Source organism: Thermoascus crustaceus (assembly GCF_041956765.1).
Source record: "Thermoascus crustaceus strain CBS 181.67 unplaced genomic scaffold VTN00scaffold_1, whole genome shotgun sequence".
In the NCBI taxonomy this organism is placed as follows: domain Eukaryota; kingdom Fungi; phylum Ascomycota; class Eurotiomycetes; order Eurotiales; family Thermoascaceae; genus Thermoascus; species Thermoascus crustaceus.
The window spans coordinates 619,257-636,405 of NW_027192527.1; the positions used below are offsets into that span (position 1 = coordinate 619,257).

At 50.2% G+C, this 17,149-nt stretch overlaps 6 protein-coding genes across 6 annotated transcripts; 3 read left to right on the forward strand and 3 right to left on the reverse strand.

Moving 5' to 3' along the window:
- Positions 1–149: 149 nt before the first annotated feature.
- VTN00DRAFT_215 (uncharacterized protein) lies at positions 150–2,606 on the forward strand (the record flags this gene model as incomplete). Its single annotated transcript, XM_069428336.1, has 4 exons — positions 150–192; positions 283–361; positions 500–905; positions 966–2,606. 4 exons carry the CDS (start codon positions 150–152, stop codon positions 2,604–2,606), a joined length of 2,169 nt encoding a protein of 722 aa, XP_069290923.1.
- Positions 2,607–3,038: 432 nt separating this feature from the next.
- On the forward strand, positions 3,039–4,873 carry VTN00DRAFT_216 (uncharacterized protein; the record flags this gene model as incomplete). The annotated part of the gene is made up of 3 exons (XM_069428347.1): positions 3,039–3,057; positions 3,114–3,209; positions 3,264–4,873. The coding sequence occupies 3 exons, from the start codon at positions 3,039–3,041 to the stop codon at positions 4,871–4,873; spliced, it is 1,725 nt and encodes a 574-aa protein (XP_069290924.1).
- Positions 4,874–6,637: 1,764 nt separating this feature from the next.
- On the reverse strand, positions 6,638–8,409 carry VTN00DRAFT_217 (uncharacterized protein; the record flags this gene model as incomplete). The annotated part of the gene is made up of 2 exons (XM_069428358.1): positions 6,638–6,671; positions 6,758–8,409. The coding sequence occupies 2 exons, from the start codon at positions 8,407–8,409 to the stop codon at positions 6,638–6,640; spliced, it is 1,686 nt and encodes a 561-aa protein (XP_069290925.1).
- Positions 8,410–9,457: 1,048 nt separating this feature from the next.
- VTN00DRAFT_218 (uncharacterized protein) lies at positions 9,458–13,545 on the reverse strand (the record flags this gene model as incomplete). The annotated part of the gene is made up of 4 exons (XM_069428369.1): positions 9,458–9,650; positions 9,704–9,870; positions 9,925–11,757; positions 11,812–13,545. 4 exons carry the CDS (start codon positions 13,543–13,545, stop codon positions 9,458–9,460), a joined length of 3,927 nt encoding a protein of 1,308 aa, XP_069290926.1.
- Positions 13,546–14,946: 1,401 nt separating this feature from the next.
- On the reverse strand, positions 14,947–15,806 carry VTN00DRAFT_219 (uncharacterized protein; the record flags this gene model as incomplete). The annotated part of the gene is made up of 4 exons (XM_069428380.1): positions 14,947–14,979; positions 15,139–15,163; positions 15,345–15,375; positions 15,512–15,806. The coding sequence occupies 4 exons, from the start codon at positions 15,804–15,806 to the stop codon at positions 14,947–14,949; spliced, it is 384 nt and encodes a 127-aa protein (XP_069290927.1).
- A 301-nt stretch (positions 15,807–16,107) lies between these two features.
- VTN00DRAFT_220 (uncharacterized protein) lies at positions 16,108–17,140 on the forward strand (the record flags this gene model as incomplete). Its single annotated transcript, XM_069428392.1, has 3 exons — positions 16,108–16,247; positions 16,303–16,949; positions 17,007–17,140. The coding sequence occupies 3 exons, from the start codon at positions 16,108–16,110 to the stop codon at positions 17,138–17,140; spliced, it is 921 nt and encodes a 306-aa protein (XP_069290928.1).
- Positions 17,141–17,149: the final 9 nt, after the last annotated feature.

The following is a 17,149-nucleotide window of genomic DNA, read 5'->3' on the forward strand; positions in this document are numbered from 1 at the left end:
TGCGTCTCGTTTGATCCAAGCAAAAGATACCATCTACAGTCGCAGTCCGCAAACCTCCGCATTTCACGACAGTCCCTTGGATCCGTGTTTCGCGAATAGAAATCACCTCGCAACGAGTACTCCAAGAGATTGCTGAAGAGTAACACAACATGGTGGGCAAAAAGTCCGGAAAGGCACTTCTTCGAGATGAGGGTATGTCAGCAACCCAAGAGCTGACTTCGTTCACCAGCGACGCCTTGTCTATTCTGAAGGGGTACAAGCTGACAGTACTGTTCTTCACAGGCCTGGAACGGACTGATAATAACATGGAGCTGTCGAGCTGGCCTCAGATAGCTCCGATCAACCAGAAAAACTACTACACGTACGTTCTATCCAGCCCTTCTCTGAGAGATGAGCCGGCGCAGAATAAATAGGTCGCAGCGGCGACCCATGAATACAACCAGGCGGATCTCTCAGCATCGCTGTATTGCATACTTTCGCTGACTGTTTCTTCCCATAGTGACTATCTCAAGAGGGATGATCAACTTCTGGCCTTCCGATTACAAAATGAGGAGAATAGAAATCGCATGGCCAAAACAGCCAAAGACCGGGACCGCGCTCTTGCGATGGGAAAGACGAACGAGCTGGGGGAGCCGGACACCGAAATGGATGGAGACACAGCAATGGAAGATACTGAGGAGACACCTACGGAAGCCCTTGGGTCGAAGGTCATTGTCATGCACGTTGGTAGCCAGAATCTCAGGATTGGCCTGGCGAGTGACGCGTTGCCAAAGACCGTACCCATGGTTATTGCGAGGAAGTCCGCAGTGAGCGAGTCGGAAGAAGAAGGCGTAGAGCCCAAACCAAAGCGACTGAAACTGGATGATGGCGAATTGATGGAACCGGAGAAGATGTTCGGGCCAGAGGTGCGTTCCATACAGAGAACTTTTTGAATGCCACATGTAATCGCTGACCTCTTCTTGCAGTTTTCCTCACAGTATACGGCAATGGCCGCGGAGCTCAAAACACGCATGCGACAGAACAAACGGAGGACCCTCCCGAATTCCAAGGAAATGGTAGTCAACTACAACCGAAGGACACCGCCAGAAACTATTTCAGAGCATAATGATCCACATCGCGTTGAATGGACGGAGATTCCGGATCCGGCCCCCGAGTACATCACTGGTCAACAGGCCCTAAGAATACCGGATAATTCAAATCCTCGCTACAAACTCTTCTGGCCCATTCGGTACGGATGGTGTAATGAGAAGGATTATAACAGCAAAAGACTACTATTCTTGGACATCTCACTTATCCTGGAGGATGCAATCAAGACCCAGTTGGGTTTGACCAGCAAGAAGGAATGGTCGCAGTACTCATGCGTGTTCGTCATTCCGGATCTCTATGAGAAGTCTTACGTGACTCAGGTCCTGGAGATGCTGATGAAGGAATTCGCGTTCGCTCGTGTTTGCTTTATCCAGGAGAGTCTGGCGGCTACCTTTGGAGCGGGATTTACCTCAGCATGCATTGTCGATATCGGCGCCCAAAAGACGTCGATATGTTGTGTGGAGGAGGGAATGTGCATTGAAAACTCCCGCGTCAATTTGAAATATGGCGGCGCTGATGTGACCGAGACGTTCATCAAAATGATGCTGTATGACCACTTCCCGTACGCAGATATCAACTTGTTGCGGAGATATGACTTTCTGCTTGCCGAGGAGCTTAAGAAAAACGTTTGCACTATGAATGAAGCAAGCGTCTCCGTGCAAGTATTCGATTTCCATCTCCGAGTGGCTGGCCAAGACACCCGAAAATACACCTTCAAGGCGTACGATGAAGTTCTTCTAGCTCCCATGGGCTATTTCCAGCCTACCATATTCGACAACTCACACAAACTCGATGGACGGAGAAAACTGATGCCTCGCTCCTATGATATCTATGATGGACAGCCAAATGATCCTGTGTCGGCAGCTCAGTCGGAGATTCTAACAGCCATTGCACCTCCAGCACCGGCCAGCTCCCAGGTCAACGAAGAGGCTCCGTCCAATGTGCCAGATGTACAGTCTACTCCGAGCCGCTCGCAGCATCTCAGTGTGCTTGGTCGCGTGCAAGATCTTGATGCCACTCCTCGCTCCTCCGTCGCAGGTTCACCAGCCCCAGAAGTCGTTGGCACTCCTCAAGCAGGCGGCGCAGGTACGCCGGTCCTAGGTACGCAGGGCCAGCCTTCGTCGCAGCCTCCGCGGCCCCCAACGGTTGAAGACCGTGATGATATCCTTCCTATATCCCCACTGGACAACGCTATTCTTACATCCATAGCTCATGCTGCGCGTTCGGATGACCGTAAAATGCGGGACTTCCTTGGCGGTATCATGGTGGTCGGAGGTGGCAGCTTAATATCTGGTTTCCACTCTTACCTCGAAGAGCGCCTGCAAGCTCTTCGACCAGGATATGCCAAAGAGATCATGATTGGCACGCCTCCTAGGGACCTCGATCCTCAGGTCGTGATGTGGAAAGGTGCCAGTGTATTCGGCAAACTGAGTGGGACGAACGACAGCTGGATTGGGCAGCTGGAGTACGACCGGTTGGGAAGTAGACTACTTGCCTACAAGTGCATGTGGGCTTATTGATTGTGGCATTGATATGCTTTGAGAGAGACTTGGATCTGGGATATTTCCATTTTTTTCCCTTCTTGACGGACCGGATAGTGCGAATACAGATAATCTGAACAGACAAACGGGGCTGTGTGTAGTTTAGCCAATATGACATGCGATCCTCATAATGGAATAGAGTGTTCAGAGAAACATGGTGTCTTGAGCGGTCCAATGCATTAGATCTATGTAAGTACTTCTAGCAGATGGTGTGACGCCGTCCCAGGTGGTCCCAGGTGGTCCCAGGTGTCTGAATGAATGGTTGTATAATACAGTAATCACGATACGCATCTGTAAAATACCAAATGGCATATCTTTTCTCCGGTGCCACAAACATATGGGAACAACATAACACCGTCTCCGAGATCCCAGCACGCTAACCGTTAACAATAGGCGGTCAGCGGAGGCAAAATGGCACCTCCAAGCTCCAGTGAGTTCACGCTCTGCGTGAGTCCTTTTGTACCTGTTCCCAGAGCTCACCACCAGGTCTTGCTCCAGAGCCAGCGCCGCTCGACCTCAGCGGTCTAGACGAGGACCTCATCCCCGACGCTGAGATCTCTCCGCTTGCGCTTCCGGGCCCAGGTAAGCCCGAAGCCCTTTCATCGCACAACTCGACAAGACTTGACAGACTCCTAGCGTGCAGTCCTGTCTCGCATCTATTATCTCCAGATCCGGGTTCTCCCGTTGTCGCAGACGACAAAATGTCGAAACCCAAGGACGGCCGCCCCTCTGAGGGCTTCCACCAAGAATATATTGCGTCTCTGCGTTACCGCAATGATCTTCCTCCTCCGGACATGCCACCCAAGTTCCTCGATATCCCTCATGAAGGCTTGGAGCGCTTCCTTACCCCTGGCTTCGCATCCAACATGGCCAGGCGCGAAGAGCCAAATATCGATGTAGATGCCGAGGGTGGCATGCCAATTGACCTCGTCGGTATCCCGGGACTTCACTTGGGCGACGAGAGTGCTATTATGGCTCCTGAGAACCCCCCGCCTGTCGACCCCGCTGATCTTCCGCTTCTTACAACTCTCGAGCAACTGAGAAATCCTGCTCCCAAGAATGCTAATGTCAGCTTTCTTCGTCGTACTCAGTACATCTCCGCTGGCCCTCGCGGACCAGAGGGCATAAAGACTACCTCTATCAGACCCAAGCCTCGGCCCCAGGAAAAGCCCAAGGTCTCTCACGACGACCCAATCTATATCAAGAAATACATCCTCAAGGGCTTTGATATTGCTTATCCCGAGAGCAAACATACTGGCGAAGATACTCCGAGCAGGATGAAGGGCCACACTCCTACGAAGGCTGAGCTCGACGCGTGGGCTAATCCTGTCCATCCTGACAACCCAAAACTCAAGCCTGTCGGCTATTTCCCTGTCCTTCCTGATCTACAAGGATTCCCTGATCCTGGTGGATTTGTCCAGTTCAAGTTCGACAAGGCACCTGTTCAGGGCATCTCAGGCAAACGCGACGACCGTATGGATGTCGCTATCCTTGTTCCGTCCGCTCCCGAGGAGCGCGTCTGCCAGGAACATGCCGCCAAGACTGCTCTACACAAGACGAATCCTAATCTCTACCCTGATCCTGGTCCTATCCCGTGGGATTACGACCTTTTCCTACCTGAGAAGAAGGGCTCTACCAAGAAGGTCAAGAACAGTCTGAGAGTCTCCAACCCCGACCGCGATAATGAGGATAATTACACACATGAGGGCCCAGACAACAACAAGTTCCATCGCTACGATCGTGTGCGCACATATGCCACGAGCAGCCAGACCCTTAGCACCGACCAGAAGCAGAAAGACATCGCACTGACTCTCTTTGACCCTGCTGAATTGGACGAAAGTGAGCGTGCGAATATTCATCTGAAGCAAAAGGGTGCCTACTACTACCCGATTCTGGGTAAGACTCGTCTCAAGCCTGAGCGTGCTCGCACCATCGCGCAGGCAGGTCTGGCTCCTACTCGCCCTAAGGCGAAGGAGGACCAAGTGGACCAGATCCAGGTCGTGGTGCGCGACCCCGACGAGGCAGAGAAGTACAAGCGTGCTCAACATCGGGCTGCAATAGATGCCAAATTCGCTAAGACAATGCCTCCGCCTCCTGAGGGAGCGGCTGGCGAGGAAAAGGCCGAGAAGGCGGAAGTGTCTGGGGACCAAAAGGAGCAAAGCAGGGAGCCAAATCCAGAGAAGCAGACCACGGGACAGGAGGCTGGCGAAGACGAGGAGGAGGACAGGATGAGTGACGAATCCTGATTCTTATCTTCTCCCATCTCTGCCCCCTAACTGACCTCTTGGTCCGTCTCTGCTTAATCATGTCTTGCACCCATATCCTTCTCTATTCCATTCTCGAAACGAATCTATCTCATCCTTCATCTCTTCACGACCTTCATGCTCATAATTTTCCTTAGGTTATGAGACGCACTGCACGCTCTCACGGACGAGGTCAGCAGCTTCTACTCTTTGTTTTTCTTCCGCCTCTCCTTTTATTACTCTCATGTAAACATATGTGTGAAATCTTTCCTGCAATATGGGACTGGGACAGTTGAGATGTGTTTATTAATCTACGGCAGCACGAGCGTCGGCGTTCAGCGTACAGAAACAGAATCAAACTCTTCCATTATATTTTTGTTAAGTTTACTTTGTGTTTGTGTAGAATATATAATAACTTTATTTGTATGTATATATACCTTAAGTATTAGGTAGTTAGTATGAAAGCAGTATCTTCTGTGAAATGTACTGCATATATATATATATATTTAAAGATTGTTCATGGGAAGCAACAGCGCCTGAACGATCCCTAGCTTGAAAGTGTAACGATACTCTCAAACATTATGAAACTTAAACCTGGAAACTATCTCAAGTCATATGAACCGGAAAAGGGGGGGGGGGGGGGGGAAATTATATATTAGTATATTATAGTGTATGAAGAGAATTGATATGTACAGGACTGTATGCACTATGCATATCCGAAGGGCACAGAATAACAAAAATAACAATAACAACATGGCAGGAAAATGAGTCCAAACAGTAAACACAGCTGACTCCAATGCTTAACCTTTTTTTGTTTAAACAAGAAAGGAATATCAAATATGCCACAAAACACCCTTGTGATGCAGTAGGAGATCAAGATGCGGATTTTTTTTTCACTAGTTGAACTTTTGGTCATGCTATAGAAAAAAGACTTTCGGTTTAATAGAGCCGAAAAAAGAAGCTGTCAGTCTTCCTCGACGTGAGGAGTCTATGTTGTCGTTGTCTTAAACAAGACATTTTTCGAACATTTGCAATTAATTCCCTCTTCAAAAGGGTGCTTTTTTCTCGACACCCAACGAGGTGGTGCAGTGAAGGTCTCTAGAAGAAGTTAAAGGCCTGCGCTGCCAAATGGCTACGCGAGTTGCTGCTCTATATGTGTTCACTACTCAGAACTGGCAGTTCTTGAGAGCACCAGTGGAACCGTAAGACAGCTCCGACCTTCCATCTTTAGATGGAGCTTTCATAAACCAGTGGGCCCTGGAAATGGGCACAGATAAATGCATATATGTCTGTCGAGGCCGTAGTCAAGACATCCTACCCAACATCAGGCCGACGTTCTGCTGCCGGACGTCCCTCTCCCTCCCCGTCGCTATATACCTCTGTCACTGTTGGAGACCCGCGCGGTTGTCCTTGTCCAAGGACCACTCTTCTTCTCCCTGCCGCCACCGCCAGTCTCCGTCTTCTTTCCCGTATCTCTCGAGCTAGATTGCCGACCACCCGTGCCAGGAAAACAGCACCGAAGGCGCCTATAACTAGAGTTTGTGGTATGTATGTCTCCGTGCGCTCCTGGACGATATTATTTTGATATCGGTGGTGGTTGTGGTGACGTCCGAGAGAAGGGGGGACGTTTGTTCCAAAGGTGAAGGAGACGGAAAAGGAGAATGGAAGAAAAGCGGTTGATACGTGGGCAGATGATGAAGAGAAAGAGGCGGTAAACGGGCCGAGTACCAGAGGTAGAATGGCGAAGATGAGGAGAGGGACGGCTAGTCATAAGACAGCACAAATAGAGGTGTTTGTAGACCTTGATAACGGCATGATGTCAGTTTAAAACATCCATTTCAACACAATTAAGCGACCCAGTCACCATGCTAGAGGAAAGGAACGTACCATTCCATGGTCTCCAACTTCCTCACCCAACGGGCTGTGATCTTCAACCTTTCCCTCACACTCGTCGTTGGCAATAGCGCATATCTTTCTTCCTCAGAGACGGGCAGAACACTGGCAAGCCACCAAGGAAACCGGGCCGGGTCTGTCGGGACATCTCCGTACGCCATAAGAACACGCTGATGTAGCCAGGGCGCGGCCTCAATGCGACGCCTCTCGACGAAGTCCAATCCGAGCTGTAATAGCTGTTGTGTTGACAAAGAATCGAGTGGCACTGCTGCCGAACTATTCCCTTCTGGTTCTGAAGAGGATGTGGATGTGCTGATCGGGACTGCTGTCTCCCTAGACTCAATGTTTTCTTCGTCTGCAAGCGAGATATCGTCAACACGTTCTGTCTTAGCGACATAATAACCGTCTAAGACGCCCCAATCAAGAATCTTGAATCTCGAGACACCAACAGCGCTAACAAGGCTTCTTCCATCAGGCAGTAGCTCGAAGCGATCGATCATCAGAAGGGTACCGTATTGCATGAACTGAGTCCTTCCCAACTCCCCCTGAGTCTGACCATTACGGTTAAATATGACCATTCCGAACTTTCGCCCACCGTTCTCCATTACCCTGCGCATCATCAGACGGTATCTGGGCTCAAATATGTGCAAGAAAGTCGGCATAGTCGGGAATGAAAGAGTACAAACAAATAGCGGCAGCGTCTTTTCATCATCAAGTCCAATCTCGTCTCTAGTCGATGCTTCCCTCCGTGCGGCAACTTGATCTGTGAAGAAAGTCTCTAACAGGCTGGATACCATCTTGTTTACCGGTATCGACCGGACAGCCGGTGGCATGCTAAGTTTTCGCCGACAGATAGGACAGAGGTTGGAGTGGTCCAGAATCCGAGCGACACATTTCCGACAGAACGTATGCCCGCAAGGAGTCGTGAGGGGATCCAATATCAGCGCGTAGCAGAGCTGGCAATCGAGTTCGTTTCTCGTAAGCTCTTTCAGCTTCCCCAGGATCACATCTTCCCGCTCATCATGCTTTCTGGCCTCTTCTTCTTCTGATGGCCTCACTCCATCATCGTAAGTGACCTCCTTCACATCATATTTGAGCCGTCCTTCCTTTGCCAGATTGTATGTCCCGACCAATCGTCCACCCTTGACAACCGCAGTCTCAACATCTGGCTCCTCCGCACTCTCACTTTCACCAGTGCGCTTCCATCGAACCGTAATCCCTTCTCCTTCACTGATATCCTGACTGGAAGAATCCCGCAGAACCTCCTCAAACACATCCACAAGTTTACTAACCAAGACATCCGTGCCGCAGTCCCCCATGGAATGCTCCTCCCCATTGCACCAGCAGCAACTAAACGCCTCCTCCCGGCCCTCGTCCATCGGATATGTAACCCCAACCCTCTTGCGCAGAGGCGGAAGACATGACCGACAAAGCGTATTTCCACATGGCAACCGAAGCGGCGATCGCAGCGGCAGGGAGCAGCGCGGACATTGGATCAGCCGAATCACGGAGTGAGCATGGAGGGGAGGTTCCGGGTCGAATGCATCGGATGGAATAGAGTCTTCGGGCAAGACTGTGGGGGCATCTTGCTGTTCGGAGGAGGAGGAGGCGGGGATAGTATCGGAGTTGTCAATGTGGTCCGACATCGATGCGATCGCAACAGGAACGGGTTGTTTCGATCGTCCTGCGGATCAATTCAAGACCATTCGATGAGAAGCAAAGCAAAGGAAAGCGCAGTCTTTGCTAGACAGTCGAACGTTGGAGAAACCGCTTCCCCTTAATGCGAAGAGCTGTAACTTAGTATTCACACTGATAGGGATTCTCTTCGCAGTTATGCATTACACAGTTAGTCATCATAAGAGCAGGTCACAAAAAAGATCGCACAATTATCTTATCCTGTATGAAAGGAGATAGGAACATTGCTGCGGCCTTTACGGTGAAGTTGAAGCTCAATCGTCAGCGAGGTTCTGGACATCTCCCCGGGTCGCATCGATCGCGTCACTTTCCGGGCGACTAGCCGACCGCGATCGCTGGAGCTGGTCCGAGCCGCGGCCCGACGATCGTCAAATGTCAAATAAGCTTCCATTTACCACACGAACCTTCTATAGAACAGCTCCAACTACCGGGCAGCAAGAGAAAAATTTTTCTTCGATACTTCTTTTTCATGTGTATCTACATGTGCATACAATGTATACATGTTCACTGCCGTCAAGATATTGACCGAATAGATACACCCACACCTATTCGAATGCTCCACTTCCATTCCCCTCAGCTTGTAGATGGAATAAGCTACAGAATTGTTCAAAAACAACAGTAGAAAGTAACTCCTCACATATCGCCGGAACGGACCGAAAGCCCCCCCATCTCACAAAAAGCAGATAATGGAAGAGGAAATGTGGGTCATTGCCGTGATATCATTCATTATCTCAGGGAAAAAAAGGCGCCACGGCGCAAACACTAGAAGAGGCGTGAGAGGATTGATCGTATGAGCCCAGCTCATCGAACGGCAGGAGACAATCATGTGGGATATATTTGGGATATCACCAAGCAGATCAGACCAGCAACGGTAGGAAAAGAGAAGTCGGTAGGGGTATATGAGGTATATCTGATCAAAACGCCGTCCTGTCATGCAACCGAAGGCAAGAGCTCGACTTCGGAAACAGAGATAATAAGAAAAGCGGCCGGGAATCAAAGTCATTGTGACGAGGTACTATCCGAGTCAGTCTCTGAATCCTCCTCCAAGACGATACGTCTCATCACGCTCTTGTCGAACAAGTCCAAAGCAAAACGTCGAGCAGGTAACCGGAAGTGATGGCTTTCGAGAATAGTGAGCGTCTTTCGGAAAAGCTCGACCTGGTGGAATGAATCCGGATGCTTGGCTTTGATACTGCAACAGAGCATTAGACTAGGTAACAGATGGAGATGCTGAGATGTGCTGACCTATGAAGATCCGCTGCTGCTCTTTTGGACAGAACAGTATTGCCCATGTCGACTATCAATTTCAGGATTTTCGCATTCAAGGGATCCGGATCGACAGTCGCCGCCTTAAACCTCTCACGAGATACACGCTTCCTTTCCGGATCTCGTACGTAGGTAGGGAAAGACACCTAGGCATGTGGGATTAGTGGGTGATAATCAAAAGGTTGAACGTAAATACTCACTGAATAGAGCTTTCTCAGGTCTTTCGGCATGCATAGCCCCAAGGAATCGCCTTTCTGGTCAATTGCAGCTTCCCATCCAACCTCTGCAAGCATCCTAAGGCCGTGCTGACTCCGTGAGATCAAGCCGAGAACGAAGAAAGCCGTGCCCCGCATGGTAATGACCTCAGCGCTCTCTGCTATCTTCACAATATCTTGAACAATCTCTGTCTCTTTCAGAAACGACGCTCCAAGCTCCATCGAGCCTACATTGCCCACAGCCCAGAGACATCCTTTCACCTTGAGCAAAACCTCTGGATCTTCTTCGTCCAATTGGAAATCGCGAATTGTAGAGGCGAATTCGTTAAAATGGCCAGACTGTTTAAGGAGCTTGCAGCCTTCCGTCGTACGGGCGAGCTCCCTGTAGAAATGTGGTGGTACGATGCCAATGTCCTGCAAGTCAACAAAGTCCTCCGGGGCAAAGCTATTTCTGCGAGGCTGCTGATCGACATAAGCTCGGGACAAAGACGCCTCCACGAGAGCAACATAGGCGTCATTCCGACCAAGAAACCAATCGTCCATCTCCTGTGTGATGTAATCAAGTCCGTCGAGGTAGTGATATCCTACGGAAGTCGAGAGGAATCGCAAAAGGAGCGGAGCACCGATTTCACCGAGATGGTCGAGAGATGGCCTGCATTTTACCACGTACTCAAGGTAGTCACGTTGGTTGCATGCCTCTTCGAGGATCTTGACAGCCACCTGGCTAACGGTAACGTCGGGATCATAGAGCTGGGTTACAAGAAGCTTCACAACCCAATCGGCATTGCCTATTCCCGTACTACCAGAGGATAGTTGAACGTTACCGACTGCATATTTCCGTAATAGCTTCGTCGCGAAGATACGGATTTCCTTCGAACCTGTCGTGAGAGCTTTCGATAATATGACCCTGAGATGGCTCTCGTGAGTGTAGTCCATGTTGCCGAGAAGGGCCTGGATTAGGTCATTCCGATCCCTGAGCTCTATTATGTGGTAGAACATGTTATGCATATGCCACCTTTCCATCATGGAAAGACCATTGGGGTCGCCGCTCAAGGTGCCCAGCAAGGCAAAATAGCCGCCACTCAGCGTGTTGCTCATCTGCTCCCGAGAGAACAACGGGGCAGATGAGGTGAGTCCACTCATTCGATCCACCTGAGCAAGGCATTCCGCGATCTGCCTCAGCAATTTGTTCTCCGCCAAGTACTTCGTGCCTTCGGGGCTCTGCACCAATGTGCGCATCAAGGCACATCCTGTTCGTACGTAACGTTGATTTGGTTTCGTATTCGGAATCATGGAGAAGCGATACTTGAAAGGCCGATAGAAACCTATAAGCCGTTTCATAAATTTTGATCCCTTGATTCCTTCATCCAGTCTCTTCGGGTTCGTCAGTGGGCCTTCAACGATGCGGTGGATCAGATCCCATTTCCACTTGACGTAGTTGACGGTGTTCAAAACATGGGTCTCCAGAATAGCATTCCGAAATTGTGTTTCATCCATGGCAGGACTCAATTTATCCTTCGCTTGTTCCCCTGACAGCAACGAAGCCGATATATCTGCATCCACGGTGTATCTTCCTGGACCAGACCGCGCTAAAGTGCGATTGATACTTTCAATCTGGTAAATTGTCGACATGGCAGAGTCATGATTTTCAAGTTCATACTTCACCGCTGCTGGAAGTAAATGTGGAAGCACCTGGAGGTTGGCGCTAATGGTTTGAGGCAAAGAGTGATGGGCAAGCTTAAGGACTTCTGTAAGCAACAAGGTTGCCTTTCGCCTGAGAGACGCGTCTGTCTCTTCCTCAATAAGATCAGAAAGAGCCTGGAGCATGGTCAGCCTCTTAGGTGGTGGAAAAGTAACCGTTGGAAGAGATACCTTTAATAATCCAGCCTTGAGCAGCGTTGCGAGTATTAGAGCCGAAAAATGAGCCGTGAGATCAAACCTGTTATTCTCATCGTCGTACATCGCACGCAGATGTTTGGTGTCCGATTCAGATCCAAGGTTAGAAACTCTACCATAGGTGGTAAGTCTTCGACCAGCCAGGAAAGATGAGGACCAGGATGGTGGTTTAATCCGAAGAGCATCGAATATAAGTTCCATAATGAGATCTCTTGCCTGTGCATCGGGATAGTGGAGAGATTGCAAAAGTGACTTAAGAGGCTTAGCATCGTCCTTTGCCAGAGTTAGAAGGCCTGGCCAGGTCTTCAGCATCGCTGAAATTGCTTTCGCAGCAGATTTCAGTCGTCCACTACGGACAGTGTCGGCAAGTGAATCAGTAAATGGAGTGAGAACAGCCTCCAATTCGCAACCGCCTCTAAGGTATTTTCTGCTGTGAGGGGCATCGAAGACATGCAAGAAGCTTGCCATCAAGCTCTCCGAAGCACCAAATGTTCCTTCTGCCAGAGCATCATTCAATGCCCCAAATCCTCCAGAATGGAAAAGCAACCCTGGGTCCTTAACTAGGATCTCAGCAAGGGTCATTATGCAGATATTCCTTAGACGATCATCACTGTGCTCGGCGACAGACACAATAGTGCGTACTACCGCACGAGAAATCTCATGAACCCCATCCTTCACATCCAGGAACGCTCTCACAAACTTGAGTGCTTGCTCACGTTCTACGCTGGCCTTTGTTTCTTTAACAAGTGACAAGATCACCAGTTCGTCTGTGTGTAGTGATCGAATGATTTGGAGGGACTTGCGGTCTGCGATAGCATAGCGTGTCAAGCGGTATCCAGCCGCAACAACCTCTTTGCTATCGCTCAGAAGCATCACCTGCACTCGCAATCCAAAAACAGACCATGCCAGGTCATACTTCAAAGTTGGATACCGTTTGAACAGTTCGACCAGGCTGTTTGCACGTTCAACATAATAGTCAGGAGACATGCCTTCGATCTCAAGGGCTTGGAGAGTTTCCGCAAGGACATATGTCGGTGACTCTGTTTCCCCTTCTGCATCTTCGGGGTCACCATCAATCGAGTCGGTAGCACGAGAGGGTGATCGCAAAGGGCTTCCCCGGAACAAAGCAGAAAGTCGACTTCGAGGAGGCGTCGATGGGGCTTGTGCACGAAGCAGTTCTTCCTCTAGCTCATGATGCAACTCCGCAAGCTTGCGATTAGACGAACTCAACTCCGACTCTACCTTCAACCTCTGGTCCTTGGTTTGTTTTGGGTTTTTGGTCAACAACGCTTCCAACATATTCTCCGTCCCCGTTTTTATCTTCATCTCCTTCGCAATCTTATCCCGAAGGATCGCCTGGCGCTGCTCTGTGCTGGGAACGTCGTCCTCGTTGACGCTACTGCTCCCTCCTCTGGCGAATGAAACATCCGATCGCGAGTTAACGGTGCGTATGGTAGTATTCACGCTCTTCAGTTCAGAACTGAAGCTACCAGGAGGAGGAACTGACGGAGCCAGAGATGATGCACCTCGAGACCCTATAGAAGCGCTGCCTCCCGACGCAGAGCGGCCATTCCTGTTTACCCGCGAGCCAGCATCGTTCCAGCTCCCGTCCACTGAGCCTTCATCCTGGCTTGAAAATGACCGTCCATCACCCAGCGCACGATGCTGAGTCGGTGTCGCAGAGGACCCTACTTTATATACCGACGCCATAGATCTCCATCTAGCGGCAGACACCCGTGTATCACCGGTCGCACATGAACTGAGGAGTATTGAATCTCATTGATAAGAACGGGGAAAGTAGGTTCGACGGTCAAGGGAGGCTAGGGAGGTAAACGCAGGCTAATTGAAGGTGTTCGTTAGGTTGTATCGACGTCGGTGGATAACCTCGGTCAGTTGAGCTACAGCGGGAACGGTCCAGAACGGAGGACTGTAATAGTTGTATTGGGAACTGAGGATTGTTTCTAAGGTCGAAGAAACATTCTGGATTTGTGGTGCGACGACTGGTGTGGGGAGAGAGAGCAGTCAAGGCGAAACACACTGCAGCCAAGGTATCCAGACCGCTGTCCGATGTTGGATCTGTCCCTCCCAATGGCGTACCACTCACTGCTCGTTTCGCAGACGTGGATCTTCCCCTAGCGTGCCTGTGACGGCTGACTAAGATTTGCTTTCTGCCTAAGGCCACAATTACAGCCCACACCCACAGGTCATTATTGAGATATTTGATACTGCCCAGATGGTTAGCAAAAATTATTACCTAATTTCCATGCCGTTTGTATACCATTATTAAGCCTTCTTGTTCTAGAGTTGTGATTAAGTCAATATTCTCGACAGCTTGATGGGCGGATAGTCGATCCTCAAGAGAACCAACAGGTACCTAGCAAGTCAGTCCGTCTTCCTTTGCGAAGTTTGAGAACTTATAGGCTAAGACGGCACTTCTAATTATGCTAATTTACGAGCTGAGCAATTTAATGTTAAGCAGTGCGAGGTTGCTTCTAGGGAACACCTGCAAAGTTCAGATTACCTGCAAAAGCATAAAGCCTAACTCCGATTCTCAGAAATTAGGTTAAATTAAGCAATACTTCTTCTCACTAGATCATTTTTAATAGTATAATACATTTGTATACGCAGGTATGCACTGAACTAAAACAGCATAAATATCATGTTAGCGAAACATCAAACGTAAGCGCCGTATGTGACAGTCTTTGGAGTTGTCCGTTGCCTGGGCTAGCAAGCGATTGACAGGCTATAAGACCGTGAAAAAGAAGAGAGTCAATGAGTGTCAAATGTAACTCTCAAGGAAACTGTAGAAACGGCGGGGAAGGACTATCTACCGAGGATATTGTGATTTGGACCTGCTTTCCCCGAGAAGAGCCCGAGAAGTACGGGATCATGCGACAACGGGAATACTCGTGCTCATCTGGAGCCACAGTCGTAATAGCCGGCAGGGGTCTCTGATGGCCATGCCAAAGACGATCCATCAATAAGCTGGAAGGCAGAAAGCATCCTCGCCTGGATGGTTGCAGCGATAGGCCGGGGGAGAGAGACTGTCGCTGCTGTGGAGCATATCATTCCCAATGCTTCAAGTTGTCGTCACGCTTATACCATTGTTGGTCAGTGAACACGTAAAAAGCGATGGAGCTTGATCTGCTTGTGCACAATGCGTCAGTATGAGAGTCAAGGGAGTGCGAGAAGAGATAACAGAGTTGATTGAGATAGTGACCAGTTCCGACACAGAGTATATGCAAGGGACACTAAAAAAGCATTTCCTCTAATTCATGCTATTTAAATTGATGTGTATCTCACATTAGACATGATCTTCACCTGAGATCTTTTATTGAGAAGACAGGGCCATGATGAACGCAATGAAGCGGAAGGCAAATGTTCTGCAGGACAAATTAAAATACTGTAAAATCAGACTGACATAATGTAAATGTATCACATGTGGTGAGTGAGGGGGGAAGAAGTGACGAAATACTGAAAACGTGGAAGCGGTTCTGGGGAAGATGGACACCATATCCTCTGCAGCCTCAGCCAGCACCACTGCAGAAGACGTTCCATCTAGCTTGACCATCTGGGCCAGGGTCTGGTATTGTTCACGGATGCGTTATAGAGACCAGTTTAGCTCCGAGCGTAGAGGGGCATACCTTGGCGGTGACCATGGAGCGTTACTACATACTTGGCGGAGATGATAAGATAGTGGACGGAGGACGGCGTAACCGGCCAGGGCCTGGAGCGCCGGACCCACGCCGGCCACGCGCGCTGGAGGCCCGAGCGACGGAGCAGCGCCGGATCGCCCATCTCACAGCAGCAGCGCTTGGCTTCGCAGATCCACCGCGGCCGCCAACCAGGCGCGTCCCAGCCGACCTCCGCGCTGTCCTCTGGCGGGAGTCGGAGCTGGCCGATGCCTGGCGTCGAAGCTCGTCATGCTCCTCAAGAGCTCGGGGTCTGCTGCTTTGAAGTCTCCCGGGCATTGGCATTTGCCTTCGTGTGACTCCCGTAGCATGATGAAAGGAGATTCACCGACCGCGGGCCAGGCAGGTATTCCCCGCCGCGTTCCTGCCCGTCCGCGCTCGTTTCCGGCATGTTGACTCGAGCTCCCCGTAAGCTGTGATAAGCCACGTATAAAGACCACCCCCTCGCCGTGCTGGCACGTTGGCACCAATTCTTCTCCTCAGCAATAGGCTTTCTCTTCTACGTCTCTCCTAATTATCCTTCCCAGATTTTGAACCCGCTATTTAGATACCAGGTGTACAACCCGCGAAAGTCATCGCCATGGCTTCCAAGCTAGCCGCTGCCCGCTATGGCAAGGACAACGTCCGTCTCTACAAGGTTCGTCGCGACCAGGAGACTGGCGTTCACACTGTCGTTGAGATGACTGTCTGCGTGCTGCTCGAGGGTGACATTGATACATCGTAAGCTGCCTGCTATTCTCCTGCTACTTGGGCATCCCATGTTTACAGATTGTAGCTACACCCAGGGCGACAACAGCGTCGTGGTAGCCACCGATTCGATAAAGAACACTATTTATATCATGGCCAAGCTGCACCCTGTCACACCGCCTGAGCTGTTCGGCTCTATCGTTGGCACTCATTTTATCGAGAAGTACAACCACATTCACGTGGCCCACGTCAACATCGTCACACATCGTTGGACCCGCATGACCATTGACGGTCAACCGCACCCCCACTCCTTCTTGCGGGACGGAAACGAAACGCGAAATGTGCAGGTCGACGTGACCGAAGGCAAGGGCATTGATATCAAGTCGGCCATCTCCGGTCTGCTTGTTCTCAAGAGCACTAACTCGCAATTCTGGGGCTTCGTCCGTGATGAATTTACCACGCTGCCTGAGACCTGGGACCGGGTTCTGAGCACTGAGGTTGATGCCAATTGGCAATGGAAGTCTTTTGACAACCTGGACGCTGTCAAGGCGGCGATTCCCAAATTTGACGAGACCTGGTCCGCGGCGCGGGACATCACTCTCAAGACCTTTGCCGAAGACAACAGCGCTAGCGTGCAAAACACAATGTATAAGATGGCTGAGGGGATCCTGGCCGCTGCTCCGCTGGTCGAAACAGTGGAATACTCTTTGCCGAACAAACACTACTTTGAAGTTGGTGAGTTAGGATATTTACATGATCGTATAGGAATATCACTAACTAGAATTGTTATAGACCTCAGCTGGCACAAGGGAATCAAGAACACCGGCAAGGATGCTGAGGTGTACGTCCCGCAGTCGGCACCGAACGGCCTGATCAAATGCACTGTAGCACGATCGGGTGAGAGAATAGAGAGTGCAAAACTGTAGCCATTGAAT